Raw genomic sequence first — 19,478 nt, forward strand, 5'->3', positions numbered from 1 at the left:
ATGCCACAAATTTCATAATTTCATTCTAATTTGAAATCTAAGGGTCAAGTGAATAAGGATGGGTTTAACCCCACTGCTGTGGACATTTTAGTTCCATCTGAGTATGGTACTACCAGACAGAAGGTGTGTTGCACCTGAGGACCCCCCATGACACTGCTGTTACTGTTACTGCGAGTGATGCGATGCTAGCACCTACAAACTCCATACAAAACAATTATGATGGACTATTTGCTATAAATGATAGTGTTCAGATTGATAATCAGGAGAACCTCGCAGCTCCACTTCTTCAAGAAGTAACCGGTGTAGCGACAACTCACACTTCTCATATTGTAGAACCTATTGTGGGTACTACTGTTCCTTCTGGTTCAGCTCTACCCCATCAGACGGATTCTTCGAAGGAGGAATGACAGGTTTACACTTCCAAGAGGAAGAAGAAGAATGAAGATCTACTAGAGCTCAGGAGTCTTATGGATGATACTTTGGTTATTACGGGTAATGGTCAACACCTTACCAATCTGCTAGCTGGATCACTACCGAGAACTAGAGCCAGAGGCAAGACTAGATTGAGATGACCCACACTTTTTCAGCGCCCGGTGGTTTTTGAGTTTCTTTTTATTTCTACATGTACTCATCTTTTACATTTTTTTGGTATGTGTTGTACCGTGTGGGTTGGGTGTTTAGGTCCACCCATACAAACCTATCTGTACCTTTATCTTTAATATATCAGCCCTTTGGGCTTTTTCAAAAAAAAAAAAAAGAAAAAAAAATATATATATATATATATATATATATATAGGGAGAAGCTTGAGGAGATGCCTAATTAAAAATAGGCTCACTTGAAATATATGTTTTTTTTCTCTACAATGTTGGCTGCGGTCGAGAGCTCGGGCTCTGCTAGGGTTTACAATGGAGATTTCCTTCGCATTTGATTCTACCGCTCGAAGAAGAGGGGCTCGCGACTCGTTTCGTCGACTTGTCAACTATTGCTCCCGTCTCCGTCTACGTTTGCGTCAGCATCGTCGGTGCAGATTCTGCGTCGGCGTGCGTTTGGTGTTTGCATAGTTTCGACGCTGCAATCCCTGCTTTTGCTCCCGACTTTTCTTTCCTTTTATTTCGACCTTCTTCGTTTCGACCGTCTTAGCTCGTGCTTCTCTCCGACCTGACACCTTGCTTCCTGACATAGTGTCATTGTCTGCTTCTCGCTGCAGGTGATCGCCGACACTACTCTTGCTTTGATGGCTCTTCCTTCTTCTTTGGCTGAACTGGCGAAGGTCTCCTTTGCCCATTTCACGGGAAACCCTTCGGTGGAGTCCGTGGTGGTATTCTTTTTAAGCTATAAGGATTGTCGTGATGATACAAATGATTGCCCTTTTGTTAAGAAGGGAAGTAGAAAATGTGGAAAAACAATAATTTTTTTCTCTGACTCAGAAATGACTCAGAAATTTCTACCAAGGGAACACCCACCTATAAATGTTATCAGAAAGAGTGTTGATGATCTTAAGCTAGTATACAAGTGAAAAGTGAGACTCATGAATGAGAGACATGTGTTGATTCAATTAATAGTGGTTGAAGACTACACCCGAATTTTCTCCAATAAATATCTTAATATCACAGGCAAATCAATGAAGTTACTCAAGTTGCATTTTTTTCACCATAAGATTCTCTACTCTATTAGGGTCATTCTTGAGGATCCTTTGAAGCTAGATCTGTCTTCTTTCAACCTGACCAATCAATTGCATAATTCAGGTTATTATAGTTTATACTAAATGTTTTAAAAAAGATAAAAATGAGATTTGCTATTTTGATTGCTTGCATGTGTGGTTATGATGAAGTCATCTTTTTATGGTACTAGCTGGACAATGCTTATGTATTTGTGTACATAAATGAAAAAAAAATATTGAAATTGAAGTACTTTAAATAGTACAATGATAGACAATGCTTTTGTAACGGTTGTACGAACGTAAAATGATATAAATATGTTATTGATATAGTAAAACACTTTGAATATTATGAAATATCGTTGGTGATCGTATTCATATACTATCAAAGATTTTATACTGATTTATTAAAAGCTTAATTGCATGCATGTTATTTTCTTTTTAATTGTATTACAATAGTTTATGAATATGAGTATTCACTGGCTATAGTTCATTGTTGTTTTAAATTAATTTTTCTGGTTTAATTAATATATTTAATGATTGAAAATATTTGTAGAAGAAGTGAACAACCTGAAATGAGATAATTTTAATTGCACTACTTTAGTTTTTATATAGTGGCTATTTCATTTATTAAAATGATAGCTATAGAAAATTTAAATCGTGCGTCTGATCGTTTGTACTTGTTTTGGTTAATTTCAATCCTCCGGTCAAGTCGTGACAGAGGTCACCTACGATCGTGGTATTGAGATTTGAAGAGGTGCGTGGAAGGAACACCTGAACCCCAGTGGAAAGGAGACATGTCACAATGATTTGGGATGCGATATTAGAGGTTGAGAGATAAAGTGCCTATTAGAGATTTCTGAGATGAAGAATCTCTACTTCAAAGATTTGATATAAAATATTTTAGAACTCTGGATTTTGAAGTAAATATAGAATTGCCATATTTTGATAACCAGTTGGATCCGGACGAGATCATTGAGTGGCTCTAGAATGTAGAAGTTTTTTGTAAGTACGAGGATGTACCACCATACATAATGGTGAAATTAGTCGCTATAAATTAAAGAAGAGTGTATTATTTTGGTGGAAAAATTTGAAGCACTTACGTCAATGTGAGGGAAAAGATAAGATCACTACCTAATCTAAGATGAAATAGGAGATGTAGCGCCAGTACTTACATGTTTACTACAGATCGAATGTGCAGACCTTAGTTTCAAAAGTAGAGAGACAACATCATAGTGCGAGCACCACATCTTACAGGCATGGCAGGATCTTATAAGCAGAGTACACCTAGGGGAACATCCAAACTGACCCCGCATGATGAGAAACATATTCAAAGTGAAGAATTGGTGAAGCCAACCAATGCTTTTAAATCGGTCTCAACCAGTAAGTGCATGGAGTGTGATGGTGTTCGGCACAATGCAATAGTTTGCCCTAACAAGGTACGATCTATTTCGTTAAGTAGGAAGCCATTGAAGAAATGGGTAATGACATAGTGGATTTTGATGAGGGTGAAGACACAAAGGAGTACCGGCTTCCAACTGACGAGTTAAAGATGCACGTAGTTCCAACTGAGTTTATGAGAAAGAGTCCAATTGAATTAATAGTGGTTGTCTAAGACGGTCTTCAGTTCAAGGAACCAAGACCAGAGACAAAACAATCATAGATAAGAGAAATTCAGACTTTTAAGATATATATGTTACTTCCCGAGTTGCCTCAATTGAGGGAGGTCCAACATGTCAGAGATGAGATTCTGTTGCGCCACTTTTAGAAGGCTATATGGAGTCATTTGGGCTTAAAATCAGTTTATCAGTGTACCTACTGACAGATGATCAGACAAAAGGGATGAACCACAACATAAGAAATCATCTTATGATTTTTAGGGGAAAAAACATCATGTAATGGGATCAAGGTCTTTTTAGAGAAGAGACGAAAATGCCTCTCTTGAGTGGTTACACTTGAGTGTAACTCAACTTGCGATAGGTATCATTTTATAGTTGATTCTTCCTAGCATTATTGTTTATCAGATACATCAATCCGAGTACGAAGAGTGGGAGAAGTAGATTATAGATTTACTTGCTTGGGATTGAGCTCGTGAGAATGTATGTCGTTATGCAACTTTAGTTCAAGTTGTGCCAAAAGTAGATGAATACTTATTCTAGGATGTGTTTTTGCAATGACAAGGCCTACCTGATTGATTTACCGGGAGTTTGCAACATTTCCATTACCTTTAACAAGGCCGACCTGACTACTATAAGGAAACAAAAACTTTGATAGATGAGGTCGAAGCTCTTCCAATCCTAGGAGACTGACACGAGAGCTACTCAGGAGACATTTCTGTGACTTTTGCTATAATAATGTGAGCCTTGCTACAACACCGCAACCTGCAGAAGGCCGCCTGCTCGCCTGGACTAAAGAGTTTCAGATTTTTGCGTGAGAGTGGAGTCGGTCAGTCCTCTTGGGCCTCTCATAGTCATTTTACTATTATATATTTGCTTCGTAGGAGTCTAGTTTTGCATAAGTTTGTTCGAGGTTGCTGTCACCACCTGAGATCCACCCCAGCAACATGTCGTGTGAGTGTTGTCATTTCCCATTTAAGTGTGTATTTGATTGTAACCGCCTATTTTGTTTTTCAGTAATAATATTTGCTTTACTCGTGTGAGTGTTGTCATTTCTCATTTAAGTGTGTATTTGATTGTAATCGCCTATTTTGTTTTTCAGTAATAGTATTTGCTTCACCAATTGTCGTTTGGGTTAACTCCTGTATCAGCCTTATTATTGGATAAGTGGATGATAGGAAGGGTCTTCTAGCAATGTTAAGTGTCGGTGATGACTAGAAGATGCTAAACTACCATGGTAAGGGTAGAAGTAACTAAGATCTTCTCTTGTTTTCCTTGGTTTTCCTTATATTCTTAGTCTCTTACTCGTTTGAATCGTAGTTTTTTTCATATGCAAAGGTTTCTCAAGCAAGTTATTGGTTGAATCTTGTTAAATCTGATTTGCAATATCAATTGTTTTACTTGTAGCATGCAAAAAATCTTTTTCATTGGCATTATCCTGAAAATTTAAGTTTGACATTATGAATTTGCATTTCCATTCATTCATGTTATTCTTGTCTGAGATGTTAAATCTATTATTCACAAATCATTTTGTACTACTTTTATCCCTATTAGTTAGATCTACCTCATCTTCTTTTGAATCATTCGACATTATTTTCCTCACTTTTAGAAGGGGTACATTTTCTACCTATTATTGTATATGTTCAATCTACTTTAATCTATTATTATCTTATTTTCTGTAGAAATCACTCCCATCATTCCTTTAATATATTTATTTTTTAATTTGTTTATTTTTTTAATTTTGTGACATATTTACCTTAGCATTCTTTTTTTTATCATGCTCTACTGGGATATAAATTATTTTTCTACTGTCAGGCATTTAGATCCATATAATATTAATGATATGATTTTAGTTTTATAGAAGTTATTTATAAGCCTTCATAATATACCTTTTTGAAATAGTACTCTTGAAGTACTTCTTTAATTGAACTATCTAGTCTTTAGGAAGTTATATTCTCATATATATCTTTTTCTTCTATTTAATATATCCAAAATACCTAAACCTGTCATACCTCGTTATCATTTTATTTTCTATTAATAATGATAGTTGTTAATATCACACCCACGAAAATTGCATATCATATGCTTATACTCACTTTTACTAAACTATTTCTTCACCCAATAGGAACTTATTGTATAGAAATTTAGGATGGAAGATTTGGAGATGCAATCATAATTCATCATCATCATTAGCCTTACCTAAACAATTTGGTCACTTTTTGAGTTCTTCCCATTTATTTTGTTGGTTGAGTACTAAATGATGTGTTAACTCAATATCGCATGAGTATTTTTTTGTGCAATTTTTAGCATGTTATTTAAACTTGTGGACACATCTGCATTGAGATAAACATACACAAATTATATAGGTCTATTTGACACCTCTATATTATCAATAGGTCTATCATAATTTTACCACACATCCACCTAGTATCTTTATTTTCATGCTTACTTGGCTATCAAAAATATTTATTTTCCTGCTGCTGAAATTTGCATAGCATACCCAATTTAATTGTAATTATATTCAATTTAACTTTAATTTTCTATCTATTCTCTTGTTTCATAGTACTCTTGGAAATCTTCGCTGTTTTTGCACTATGGTTTAAAGTTTCATCGCATAATGGATGAATCAAGGTGCTTAAACCTACAAGTATAGGTATCATTAATACTTTAGTAATATTGACATATTATCACTAGGGTTATTAATAATTTGATTTTGAGTTGATCCAACCACGGCTCAAGTTTACCTCAAAGTCAATTGACATGATCTTAGGTTGAGCTAAATCTGGTTATAAGTTGTCTTGATTTAATTGGATTTGAGTAAGGCAAGTCTCTTTTACTTCGATCCAAGATCGATTTAAGACCAATGGATTTTCTATTTATTTTTAATCTTCCAAGATAATTTCTTAGTTGAACTTGTATATTTTCCGCTCAAATATATATGGATTCATATTCATAGAAACAAATATTTATATATAAATTGTTCAAGACAAGTACATACAAAAATAAATGTGTATACGCATTCATGTGTACAGCTTACATTTTAATTCAATCTTGAACTAACTCGATTGGCTTATTAGTTCGCTTGTTGACTTTGATCCTATCTAAAACTGATTTGAAATTTGAATGTTTTGTGATTTTTGAGTAAAATTCATAGCCTGATTGTTATCAATTTAAATATTGCTAAAGTTATAAAGCAGGATTATCCATAAAGACAAGAGAAACAAAATGTTAAAATTCTTCTTTGTAATATCTGTTTAAAAAATAAAAATTGATTCAAAGTATAACTGTCTAGCTGTTCGACTATTAGAAGTTGAAGGTGGACTTCTTTTGTTTGTATTCAATGAGAATGAAAAACGGAGAATGAGGGATAGAGAGCAAGGGCAGAAAGAAGCAGAATGAAGAGTGCGTGTTTAACCTTAGCGGGAGAAGAGATGAAGCCACAGAGAAGGAAGAAGGCGGCAGGGTCATTTTCATCCCTAACTTGCTCTTTCGTCGAGGAGCATCACATCTGACACCACTGTTGAGTTGAGAAAAGCACATCGTGTCGAACCCTAGATGACATCCTTGGCTAAACAACTTGTCTGTGAATGAAAGAAGATGGGAGGAAGGAGAAGGAAGCAATGATAGTGAAGGAGAGCAAGGAAGAAAGTCGTGTTTTTCTTCTCTTGAGATTCAACACTATGCCTTAACCGTGCAAAGGAAGGGAAGAGACAACTTACTGTTTTGGTGTTGTAGTCGAGCCATGCTCGAAGGAAGAAGAAAGGGAACCGAGCCTCACGTGCATGTCAGAGCTCTTATTAGAACTTTAGCGGGCAATCGAAGGATTATTCTAGATAAGTTAGGGTTTATATATATGTGTGTGTGTGTATGTGCATCTACCATTAACACTTAAATAATAAACTTTTATATATATGCAGTCCAGCCTCTTCCTAACTTAAATAATAAACTAGGGTGTATGTGTGTGTGTGTGCGCGCGCGCACGCGCGCGCGTGCATTTACCATTAAAACTTAAATAATAAACTAGGGTGAATACTTATTTTTTTTAGAGAAAGAACTTTAAATTGATATGTCTGACATAAGAGATTTAATTTACATGAGGATGACTACAACTGATAGTTATTATGTTGTGATGTGATTGTAGTTTTCTTTTTGTACGATTTTTTTCTGGGTTGTGAGATACAACTATATGTTGAATGAGAGGTTGTCTGTAGATTATATTATCATTTTTGGATGCTTTGATTTTTATAGTGCATACTTTGTGGTTTCTTAATAGCCCTTTTATACTAGAAGTCATGAGAATCTATGAAAAGTAAATGAAATATTAATACCGTCCGACCGCAGTTTCTGACTTAGTGCTAAGCTATCAGGTCAGGTTGTGATAAAATTGGTATCAGAGATATTATGTTGAATCATAATAAAAAAGAACTGTTAGATTCATTAAATTAATTCATAAATAATATTAATGAAGGGTTAACTTGTGTCAATTATAATTTGTCTTATGTTACGTCAAAAATATGAAAAATCATAAGGAAGAAGTTAGAGCTGATGTAGTAGAAATTGATGCACCTTCACAGAATACTGAGACTGTAGATACTTTTGCTGAGATGATGATTGTAATAATTTATTTGATTAAGAATTCTCAGACTCAGGCTAGTTTTAGTGTGGGAGGCCAAGTATTGGAAATTATTTTAGGATATGAGACCATCTCCTTTTTCGGTAGTGAAAGCCCAATGGATGCTGAGAGCAAAAAAAAAATTAAATATGTTTTCTTGTCCTCCATAAATGAGGGTTATACAAGCCACTTTTGCCTTATAGGGAGAAGCGAAGAGATAGTGGCAAGGTCAATTGCATGAGAAATTTGGGGGTAGAGCCAATCACTTGAAATAGTGGGACAAGTTCGTGATCATTTTTAAAGACTAGTCGTACCACTTTCAGCTAGAAGACATGCAAGATAAATTCATCAGACCAATGCAAGGTGATCGATTTATTATGCAACATACAGCTGAATTCACTGTGCTTTTAAGGTATGCGTTCTAGTTATTCCAAACATAGATGAGAAGTGCCACAAATTTTTGTCTTAGCTGAAGGATGTGAATAAAAAACCACTGATTCCTCTTGGGATTGATGATTATTCTTTTTTGGTGGAGAGGTCAGGAGAATTGAGCTAGATTTAGAAGCCCCTCGAAGGAGTGACTTTCAGAAGAGGAAAAATTCAGGGAGATCAAGGTTTCCTCAGGGTTCAAGACAGACGGTTCTTCTAGTCAGGAAATGCAAGTGCTAAGATGGTTAGATCCAGAAGTGTTGACAGCCAGCTTGAAGCCACAAAGTAGGACAAGCGTGGGAGCTCTCATAAGGGTGAGTGACTTTCTGGATACAACACTTATGTTTGGTGCCACTAGTCAGGACATATTGCGAGCAATTGCCTTATATTGGGACAGAGTGCTCCAGAATATTCTAGGGGTAATACTGCACCACCTTAGTGGAGCTGTGGCAGGACGATGACAGCTGAACCTTCAGGATTAGTGTCAAATCCTGGTCAGACCTAACAGAATATCCAACCCAGGGTTTATCATTTTTACCGTAGGAAGCTAAGGACTCCTCTGAAGTTATCACAACTATGTGCACATTTAAAAACTTAACATGTGTACCTTTAATCATAATATAATTCATGTCATGTCATTTATTGTATTTTTAAATATTGATCCAAGGTCATACTATCACTAGTTGAGGATTAAAGAGGAAGACATAGCGAAGATAGCTTTCAAGCTTAATTTTGGGTTGATGTCATTTGGGCTGACTAATACTCCAACAGTTTTTATGAATTTGATGAACAAGTTTTTTAGAAAGTTTTGGGTACAATTGTGATTGTATTCATATATGATATCCTGGTGTATAAGCCAGTTATACAAATCATCTGCATGCTATTCTATGAGGTTGAAGGAAAACATGTTGTATGCCAGATTTTTTAAATGTGAATTTTGGCTTAAAAGAGTGGTTTTTTTTTCTGGACGTATTATAAGTGAAGATGACCTATCTATGGATCATAATAAGATCAGGGATAGGCCAAGTCCTACCACTGTTATTGAGATAAGGAATTTTTTTAGGTTTAACTTATTATTACAGGAGATTTGTAGAGATTTGTTGAGAGGTTTGCACATATTGCTGTGCCATTATCTTGATTGACTCAAAATACAGTGAAGTTTGATTGGACTGATTGTTGTGAAGTGGCTTTTTGGAAATTGAAGTCTTACTTGATGATTGCTCCAGTGTTGGCTATTCCTTCATGATCAGATGAGTTTAGATTTTTAATGATACATATTTTGAAGGATTTGGGCTGTATACTTATGCAACATGGAAAGGTCATTGCCTATGGTTATCCTACATAATTTGGAACTTGCAGTAGTTATGTTTACACCTAAGATATGGGGGCATTATCTGTATGGAGTCTGATGTGAGATATTTATAGATCATCAGAGTTTAATGTATATATTCACCTAGAAAGAATGAAATCTTAGGCATGGAAGATGATTCAAGTTTATTAAAGATTATGAATTAAATATTCAGTACGATTCAAGAAAGACAAATGTGTGGTATTTGCATTGAGTAAGAAGGATTCAGGTAATTCGAGTTGTTTATTTACTCAACAGAAGTAATTATTTAAAGATTTGGAAAAGTTGAAACTATTTGTAATTAATTATTGACAGTATGATTCAATTAAATTAGTGGACTATGCAGTCCACTTTGAAAGACAAAATCAAGGATTCATTAGCCAGAGATTGTAGTGTTCAAATAATCATGAGACAGACAGTTTATTGAAGTATCTATTAGATCATGATGGCTTATTGAAATACAAAATCTGGGTTTATGTTCTAGATTGTAATTTGAGAGAAATTCTTGAATCATATTTGTCTGCTATACTATTCATCGAAGGAGTAATAAAATGTATCAGGATCTCAAGGAAATATTTTAGTGGCGAGGATTGAAGAGTGGCAAAATTTATTGCCAAGTGTTCTACTGTTAGCTAGTTGTCAGAACTGAGGTCAGTTGCAATCTTTAGCAATTTCAGAGTGAAAATGAGAGGTAATTGCTATGTACTTTATGATTGGATTGTATTGGTCACGATAGAGTCATGATGCTATTTGAGTAATTTTTGACAGTTTGACTAAATCTGCACATTTCTTGCTCATTAGACAAACATATCCAGTTGAGAGATTAACCAAATTATATGTGGATTAAATTGTGATATTATATAGAGTTCTAAAGTCTTTTGTCTCCGACAATGTGACAGATTTACTTCCGTATTATGGAAGAAGATTCAAGAATCTTTATGCACCAGATTAACTTTTAGTACAATCTTTCACTTTCAGACAGATGACTAGTTAGAAAGAACTATTTAGGCCTTAGAGGATCTACTAAGATTATGTGTTCTTGACTTTGGTGGAGGATGAAAATCACATAAACTTTTTTTAGAATCTGCTTACAATAATATTTATCAGGCTAGTATTTGGATGACTCTATATGAATCTTTGTATGGAAGACAATGTAGGATACTTTTATGTTTGGTTGAAACAGGTGAATGAAGGATCATTGGAGTTGCCTTGGTTGATGATATTACTGAAAAGATCAGACTGATTAGAGACAGACTAAAGACAATGCATGATAGGTAGAGGAAAGATTATGATGCTAAGCACAAACCAATGGAGTTTGAAGTTGGAGTTTTTCTTTATTAAAGTCTGTCCATTAAATTGTGTGCAATGTTTTGGAAGATAAGAAAACTGAGACCAACGTATGTAGGTCCATATAAGATTGCGGAGAGGATTGAAAATTTGGCTTACTAATTGACTTTCCTAGCTCATATGCAAGGAGCACATAATGTTTTCCACATTTCTTCACTTTAAAAGTATATTGTAAATGAATCAAGTATGGTTATAACGAACGTTAGTTAATGTTCAGTCTCATTTGACTTATATTGAAAAGCTTGAAAGGATATTGGAATATGTTGTGAAGAAGCTTTTGTAATATGGAGACTTCATTTGTTAAGATTTTATGGAAGCACGGATTAGAGTGGGATGCTACTTGGGAGAAATCTTCAGATAAGAAAGCATCACCAACTCTTCTGTTAAGATATGTTACTTTTATATTAAGCTTTTCAAATTTCAAGGACAAGAATTTTATGAGGGGAGATTATAATATTTGTTAAAAAATATCTCTTCGATGTATAACTGTGGAGCGGTTTGATTATTAGAATTGAAAGGGGACTTCTTTCATTCGTATTCAGAGAATGAAAAAGGTAGAATGGGAGATAGAGAGCAAGAGTAGAAAGAGGAGGAGGAATTGCATGTTTAACCATAGCGGGAGAAGAGACGAAGCCGCAGAAGACAAGGAAGAAAGGAGGTAGGCTCATTTTCTGCCTTAACTCGTGGCTTTGTTGAGGAGCTTAGCATCTGACACCATTGTCGAGATATGGAAAGCGTGTCATGCCGAACCATAACCGACATCCATGAGCTGAGCGACTTGTCTTTGTGTGTAGGAAGAAGGGAGGAAGGAGAAGGAAACAACGATAGTGAAGGAGATGAAGGAAAAAGAAGAAGTAGAAGAGGAAGAATAAGAGAAGTCGCGTGTTTCTTCTCTTCCATGAGATTCGACACTGTGCCTGAGTCGTGCAAAGGAAGGGAGGAGGCGGCTTATAGTGTTGGTGTTGAAGTCGAGCCTTGGGAAGGAAGAAGAAAGGGAGCCGAGCCTCGTGTGTGGGACAGAGCTCTCGTTTGAGCTTAGCGGCTATCGAGGGATTAGTTTAGGTAAGTTAGGCTTTTTATAAAAAATTAATTAATTAATTACACACACACATGCATATTATATATATATATATATATATATATAAGTTTATTATTTAAGTGTTAATAGTAGGTGTGTTTGAAATCAGGAGGTATTAAGAGTAAGGGGGAAAGAGAAACCTTGTGTTTTTTCTTAATTATTTTTCATTAGATAGATTCCAAGTTTTCATGAGTAGAATTAATGGTAATATTTGGAAGAATTTTTTTTTAAAAGGTATTTAAAAAAAAAAAAACTATTTAAATAAATTATTTATATTTAATTCTTTTCTTTTAGGATGAGATTCTTATAATTATATGCACCTTTAATTGATATAAGTGCTAGTCAAGGTAGTGAATTAATAAGCTATTACCAAGGTCTTTTAAGACAAATGAGAGTAATTATTTTATTTTATGTATTAAATTAAGGTATTATTAAATAAAGAACTGCATTATTGTTTCATATCTTCTTTTATAATCAAAAACCTTTTGTAAATTAAAGAATTACTAAAATGTATGAAGTGAAAATGAAAAATAGAAAATAGTGGTTTCAATGACCTTAAATAGAAGTAGTTAAAAGAAATGAAATGTTAATATTTAAGTTAATCGGGATTACCCCATATGGTAGTAACAAGGAATGCAACATACCCCTGCGTGAAAAAAGATTTGAAAATGATTAATGCGTTCATTTGCTTACAAATTTTTTAGGTTACCTACAAGTACAACATTGAGGATACTTTTCGGTATGAGGATAATCCTGTTATATTTTCTTAATGAGGTTCAAAGGTTAAATACTTAAATTGAAACGAGAATGATAAATTTAAAATAAAAGCTTATAATTTTGGTTATTCATGCATACATTTACATATAATTTAATTTATGAGATTGTAATAATTCACTAAGTTGTGAAAATTTACTTGTTGAATTTAATTGTTTCATTCAAGAAAAACTATGGATTGATATTGTTTAACATGAAGGATTTAGTTTACAGGAGGACTATAAGTTATAGGTATTATATTGTGATGTGATTGTAGTCTTTTTGTACTATTTTTTTCTGAATAGTGAGATAAATGTTGAAGGAGAGTTTGTCTGCAAATTATGTTATTATTTTTAGATGTTTTGATTTCTATCTAGTATATTTTTTGATTTCTTAGTGACTCTTTTATATATTGAAAGTCATGAAAATCTGTGGAAACTAAATATATTGTTAATACTATTCCACCGTAGTTCCCGACTTAGCTAATTCTAAGTTTTCAGACCAGGTTGTGACATTCTTGACACGTGCTGTTCAAAATGACAAGAATGGATAGCATGCAATTTCTTGTGGTGGTTAAGGTTTCAGTTCTCTTGTCTTTTTTTTTTTTGAACACAAAATCATATGATAGTTAATTGAGCATGTTTTCCATTGGAAAATCTTGAAAGGCATCAGCTTGGTGCAAAGATAAATTTACATGACTAGGAATCATATGTGCTTTACATTTTTGCTTGCCTTGTTGAGTCACAGGATATGATAAATTATGAAATGAAATGATTTTATTTCTTTTAATGCAATGCTTAATCTTAATCTATTGGAATTAAATGAAAATATGACACTCAATAGGACACAATGGAGAGAAAGGATTCATGTAGCCTACCCCACTTAGTGTGATAAAGGCTTGTTGTTGTTGTTGTTGTAATGTACTAGAATTTAATTTAAGTTATTTAACTTTGTAAAATAACTTGGTATCTACAGCTGAGCTTTTAACGACAAACAAGCTTTCTGAATTGGCGTGCTTGGCTCTGTATCTCATGTATGAGAAAAAACAAGGGAAGAAATCTTTCTGGTATCCTTTCATTCAAGAACTTGACCGCCAGAGAGGCAGAGGCCAACTAGCTGTGGAGTCTCCACTTTTGTGGTCAGAAGATCAACTCACTTATCTTGATGGGAGTCCTACAAGGGTAATGCTTGAAAATATGCATAGTGCATTTTCAGGATAACATTTTGACTTTCTATTCATTCTACAGATGAACTGTTTTTATTTGTCTTTTTTTATTAGGCTGAAGTCCTTGGGAGGGAGGAAGGGATAAAGAGAGAGTACAATGAGCTTGACACAGTCTGGTTCATGGCTGGTTCTTTGTTTAAGGTCATTCTCTCGCATATGTTTGTTTGTTGCCAAATTACTTTGAGTTTGTTAGATTAGTTTTACTAGGTGTACTCTTTTTATTCACATAGTCTATCATACTGTGCAGCAATATCCTTTCGATATACCGACTGAAGCTTTTCCATATGAAATCTTCAAGCAGGCTTTTGTGGCAGTTCAGTCATGTGTTGTCCACCTTCAGGTAATTTTTGTCTTTTAATGTCATGTGGAATCCATTATTTGGATGAGCTAAAATGCTTGATGTTTTGATCTACAGTTACATCTAATGGGAATAAGTTTGTTGTATATTAACTGTTATTGTTAGTTTGTTATGCTGCCATTAGAGTCACACAAGGTAATCTATCTAAAGCCTTAGGACATTGTTGGCCAAGTAAAGGGGATCTGATGGACTGCAAGGATATTCTTTACAAGTTCATCCGAGTAAATATTGCAGTTTTTTCTATGAATAAAACAGTCTTTAGAATGGTGTTGCATGATAATACTTGAGATTGCCAAAACTTAACTAATCATGAAAAATTAGACACGAAATGTGAGTTTACCTTGAAAAGAGTTGATGGAAGCATAGAATGCATTTGCATGATATTTGATTCTCTTTTTACTATACAGAACTGTATGGGGTTATCTTGTGGAAAGGGTGGACACATTCGGAAATAGTGGTATTGGGGTGAGCTCATGCGAAATAGAGGGAGTAGGGTTTTGATTAGAATTAGGTTTTATAGGAATGAGGCTTTGATTTAGGAAAGGGATTGCTGTAGGAAGGTTTTGAATCATAGTTTATGGGATGATCAGTGTGGGGAATTTAGCCATGGAAATCAAAGAGAAAACATTATTGAACTTGACTTGGTTAATGAATTAATACAGAAGGGAAGAGATAAGTAAGGAACTCCACATACATGATTTGGAGTGATCCACATAACTTGAGAGTAATAATTTCATTCATTGAATCACTAATCAGTTAATAATCCAAGTACAAGCCATGAATCCTTGCTAATAGAATAAATTACAAAGATAATACCAAATATTTTGAAATAATGTTCCAAATCTAATCTTATATGGTTTTTACAGTTTAAACAACAATTCAAAAGGACGATTAAACCTTTTTAAAATTCAAAAAAAAATTAAGACCATGACGACGACAACAACAATAACAAAGCCTTAATCCCACTACGTGGGGTCGGCTAAATGAATCTTTTTTCTTTATTACGTCCTATTTAGTGTCATATTTTCTTTTGTTATAATAAATTAATATCATTTTTTAAACAATAAGCCCAAGTCTTCCTAGATCTACCTTTGTCTTTCTTAATATAAGTTGTCTTTCTTAATATAAGTTGCTTTCTTAATATAAGTTGAATCTAAAACATCTCCTCTCCAAATCGGATCATCAAACAGTCGACATTTAATGTGACCGAACCAACTAAGACGACTTTCTCTAATTTTGTCCGTCACTGGAGCTACACCAACCCTATCACGTATAAGAAGAGTAGATGTATTGAAAAAAATTAAGAAATCCTCTTAAATGTTGATAAATTTAAAAATAATTCAAAATTATTGATTTGTTTTGTATCATTGAGTTAACTCTTAGGAATTAGTTTTATGTTATTTATTTTCTATTAATTTGTCACACGCCAACTAAACCCTCTTTAGGGCAAACGCGGTACGACAGAGGCGGGCGATTCGACTAGACTAAATTCTATAATTTGTCACACCCCATCTTGACTTGCATGATCAAGACCCAATGAGTGATGAGCTAGTTTGAATAGAATCACCTTAACACTCGTAATATAATTAATTTTATAATTCATTCATATTTATATATTTGGAAACATAAAAATCCATATCACCAAAACGTATATATCTCTACAAAGCCGCTAAATCTAATATAATCGAAGTTCGTACCCAAAAGTCTACACAAGCTGCCAAAATTATATAATGCAAAAGCTATACACTTTACACTTAGGTGCTCGTCCCAATGTTCCTTATCTCTTTTTGAAAGTGAACAACGTAGAGTGAGTTACAACAAGCAAACGAAATACTAAAGCAAAAAAAAAAAAATTTAGGCATGAAAGAAACAACTTGCATGAAAATCATGGCTTATGTATGTGTCAGTGGAACGTATCACAACAAGTGTTAATCATGCTAAACATTTAAATAAAGAGACATGTACTGTATCAAATAATGTCATCTATGTAAAACATGTATTTTGTCCATTCACAAACAATTATAAGCATTTTTAGAAGGATTTCATAGTCAATAATCATATTCATAAGAATGTCACTTGTAGCTATATAGATTTTAACTATTTTTATGTAGTTTAACTTGAGACATTTCTATAATCATAATTCATATAATAAACAATCATAAATAATTCATAATGATATGCATAATTAAAATGATATGAATACCTACAAACAAACATGAATGCAACTTTATAACAAGAAAGTCATCTAGAAAATACTATAGAAAGTTATTATTCCTAATTCACATGGTTATTTCATCAGAATTGATTGAACAACCCTACGACAAGTTTTACAAAGCTCATCGAGCTCGCCGCTTAGTATGAACAACCTGAAACTCGTAAATCTCTTAAAATTTTCATGGATTTCTAGCTTAAACATTAATTCAACCCCAATTATAACATACTTGCCCAAAACTTACCTCAAAAGGCTTTTACATGTTCTATTTTGTTTAGACTCACATTTCATGTGCTTGAGCCCAAATGAAGATAAGAATTCGACAGAGGAGGCATGCCTCTCTTTTAGCTTGCTCTGACTATTCAGGAATATCAGGGTTCATTGGCCATTAGAGAGAGTAAATTCATTTGACTACAGATAAGACTCAAGTAGATATCTTTAGCAATTGGAAGAACAATGATGCAGTGGAATTAGCGAAGATGCATTCAGAGACGAACAAGGTACGACAACTTCAAATTATAGAGTATTAACTCTGTAGGAGTGATGGAGAAGAGCACATGCATTATGTTGAAAATCTAATAAATGGTATGAAAAATTAGTTTATTTTAGGTAATTTATACCATAAGCTTTTAGTATTTTAATTATATTTTCTTAAGATAATATATTTGAAGAGATTTTTGAAAGCGCATCAAACTTTTAAAATTCATTAGTTTTTCTTGCTTGGTTTAGTGTATTCTTAAAAAAAGATCCCTTTAGTAAAATTAATTGTTTAGGGATACATTAGTTTTGTTTTAAGGCTACCGTCTGAGCCGGAGGCTGCTTAGTAGCTTTGGTAACACTGATTCAAAGGTTTAAATGCTCCATTTCATGTGAAGGCCTACTTGATGTTTCCCACTCCTTTCAATTTTAATATCTTGTTGCATCAATTCGTTCATCTAATGCACAACATGTTCATCTAATATTGTGTATCTTGTACATCTCAGCTCATACATGGTCTTACATAAATAAGCATTGATTTATTTAAAGCATCTATAATTTTTGTCTAGAAAGGATTGCTTTTTTAAGCATGAAAAATAAATATTCAATCCAGATTATTTTTAGTGGAAACATAATCACTAGTGATGTCTTTGTATATGGTTGACTAACGATTCTAGTATCATTATATGTATGGAGCAGAATGTCAGTTTGGCTCGAAGGTTTGCATTGGTTCCATTGGGGCCACCACTATTGTCTTACAAGAGCAACTGCAAGGCTATGCTAAAAGTTGATCAAGATTTTGTTCAGCTGGTTGTTGATCGTCCTTATAAAGCTGGCGAAGCAATTGTTGTATGGTAGTATTTTTACTGTTACTAACATAAACTTTGGCCCATCTTCTGTATGCATATTTCTGTAGATGTGCTTAGCCTACCTTCATATGCATGCATGCAGCGTCTCATTCAATTTACATACTGAAACCTCTTGTATCTAGGTGTGGCCCACAGCCTAATTCAAGGCTGCTCTTGAATTATGGTTTTGTTGATGAAGATAATCCATATGATCGGCTAGTAATTGAGGTGAGGTAGAGTCATGGTGCTGAAATATAATGTTTTTTTTTTGGGTGCAATTCTTATAATTCAAAGGCTTCTTCTAAGTTGACATTTCTTTTAACTTTTATTCCCATGTAGGCTTCCCTAAACACAGAAGATCCTCAATACCAGGAAAAACGATTAGTTGCACAGAGAAATGGAAGGCTATCTGCCCAAGTTTTTCATGTATGCTAGTGTTGTGATTTGTTTATTTTTTTTACACAAATATCGCAACCATAAAACGTGGCCTTCTTCTTCTTAGGTATATGTAGGAAGAGAGAAAGAAGCAATTTCCGATATGCTACCTTATTTGCGATTAGGCTATGTTTCAGATCGATCTGAGATGCAGTCTGTTATTTCTTCACAAGGCCCCATTTGCCATGTGAGTCATTTTATTCTACATTTTTTCATCATTCTGCGATTTGAATTTCTGGTTTTTAATTGGTCTGCAAATTTTCGTATTAAATATGTAAATCAAATGTTTGATACACAATGCAATATCTAGCCTTTTCTTTGTCAGTGGTCAATGAATTTGAAGCTGTTTATAGATGCATTCCTTCATTCCCTTCAGAAATTTTTTTTTTTTATTTAAAGAAAACTTTGTTGATCTAAAAATTTTCAAATTTCGTTTGCCGCACAATCAATTGACTTTTTTGGGACGTATGCATCCTTGGTGCAACATACACTCATTGATGACTTTTCTTTGGGTTTCCTCAATAATGAATGAGAACTTTGAACTGGTAAGTATGCCCATTCTAGTTTCAATCTTGCTTTGTAGCTTATCTCAATATGAAAACATGGAAATTGAATATCTGAAGCATCAGTGTTCTTCTCCTTGCTTTTTTGACCACTAAGATTGCTAAGTATCCTTAAAAAAAAATCAGTAATGGCTTTGATGATGCATGTTTCAAACTCAGAGTGTAAAACCCAAATTTCAAGAAACACATAAAATTGGACAAATATTAAAAGTACCCAAAATTTTCATCTCCCATAATTCAATCGAAATAATTTTATAAAATTCTATGTATGAAATCAATCAATTCCAAATAAATCATCATGCATGAATTCTTAACGGATTGAGAGAGATGGAATTTAGTAGTTTTAAGTTTAATTAAATTAATTTACCTTAATTATTATTCTAATTTTTCCCTAATATCCCGCATGTGCACTGTAGCCATCGACTCTCACACCCTGTTATTTGCTGGTTTTGGTCGAATAGGGCTCAAGAGCATTTGCATTCTTTCCCTCTCTCCTGAATTCTCCTCTCCTTCACTTTG

The 19,478-nt window shown here is 33.9% G+C and overlaps 1 protein-coding gene across 3 annotated transcripts in view; it reads left to right on the forward strand.

The window, feature by feature from the left end:
• LOC110030312 (ribulose-1,5 bisphosphate carboxylase/oxygenase large subunit N-methyltransferase, chloroplastic) overlaps positions 1–19,478 on the forward strand; it is a 51,112-nt gene that overhangs the window by 16,065 nt on the left and 15,569 nt on the right. For all 3 annotated transcript variants that reach the window (XM_020732969.1, XM_020732970.1, XM_020732971.1), the window contains exons 3-9: positions 13,817–14,022; positions 14,121–14,207; positions 14,314–14,406; positions 17,813–17,967; positions 18,105–18,189; positions 18,301–18,387; positions 18,464–18,583. In XM_020732969.1, coding sequence (XP_020588628.1) covers positions 13,817–14,022; positions 14,121–14,207; positions 14,314–14,406; positions 17,813–17,967; positions 18,105–18,189; positions 18,301–18,387; positions 18,464–18,583 — 833 coding nt within the window. The remainder of the gene's footprint in view (positions 1–13,816; positions 14,023–14,120; positions 14,208–14,313; positions 14,407–17,812; positions 17,968–18,104; positions 18,190–18,300; positions 18,388–18,463; positions 18,584–19,478) is intronic.

Source organism: Phalaenopsis equestris, unplaced genomic scaffold (genome assembly GCF_001263595.1).
Source record: "Phalaenopsis equestris unplaced genomic scaffold, ASM126359v1 Scaffold000697, whole genome shotgun sequence".
Lineage (NCBI taxonomy): Eukaryota > Viridiplantae > Streptophyta > Magnoliopsida > Asparagales > Orchidaceae > Phalaenopsis > Phalaenopsis equestris.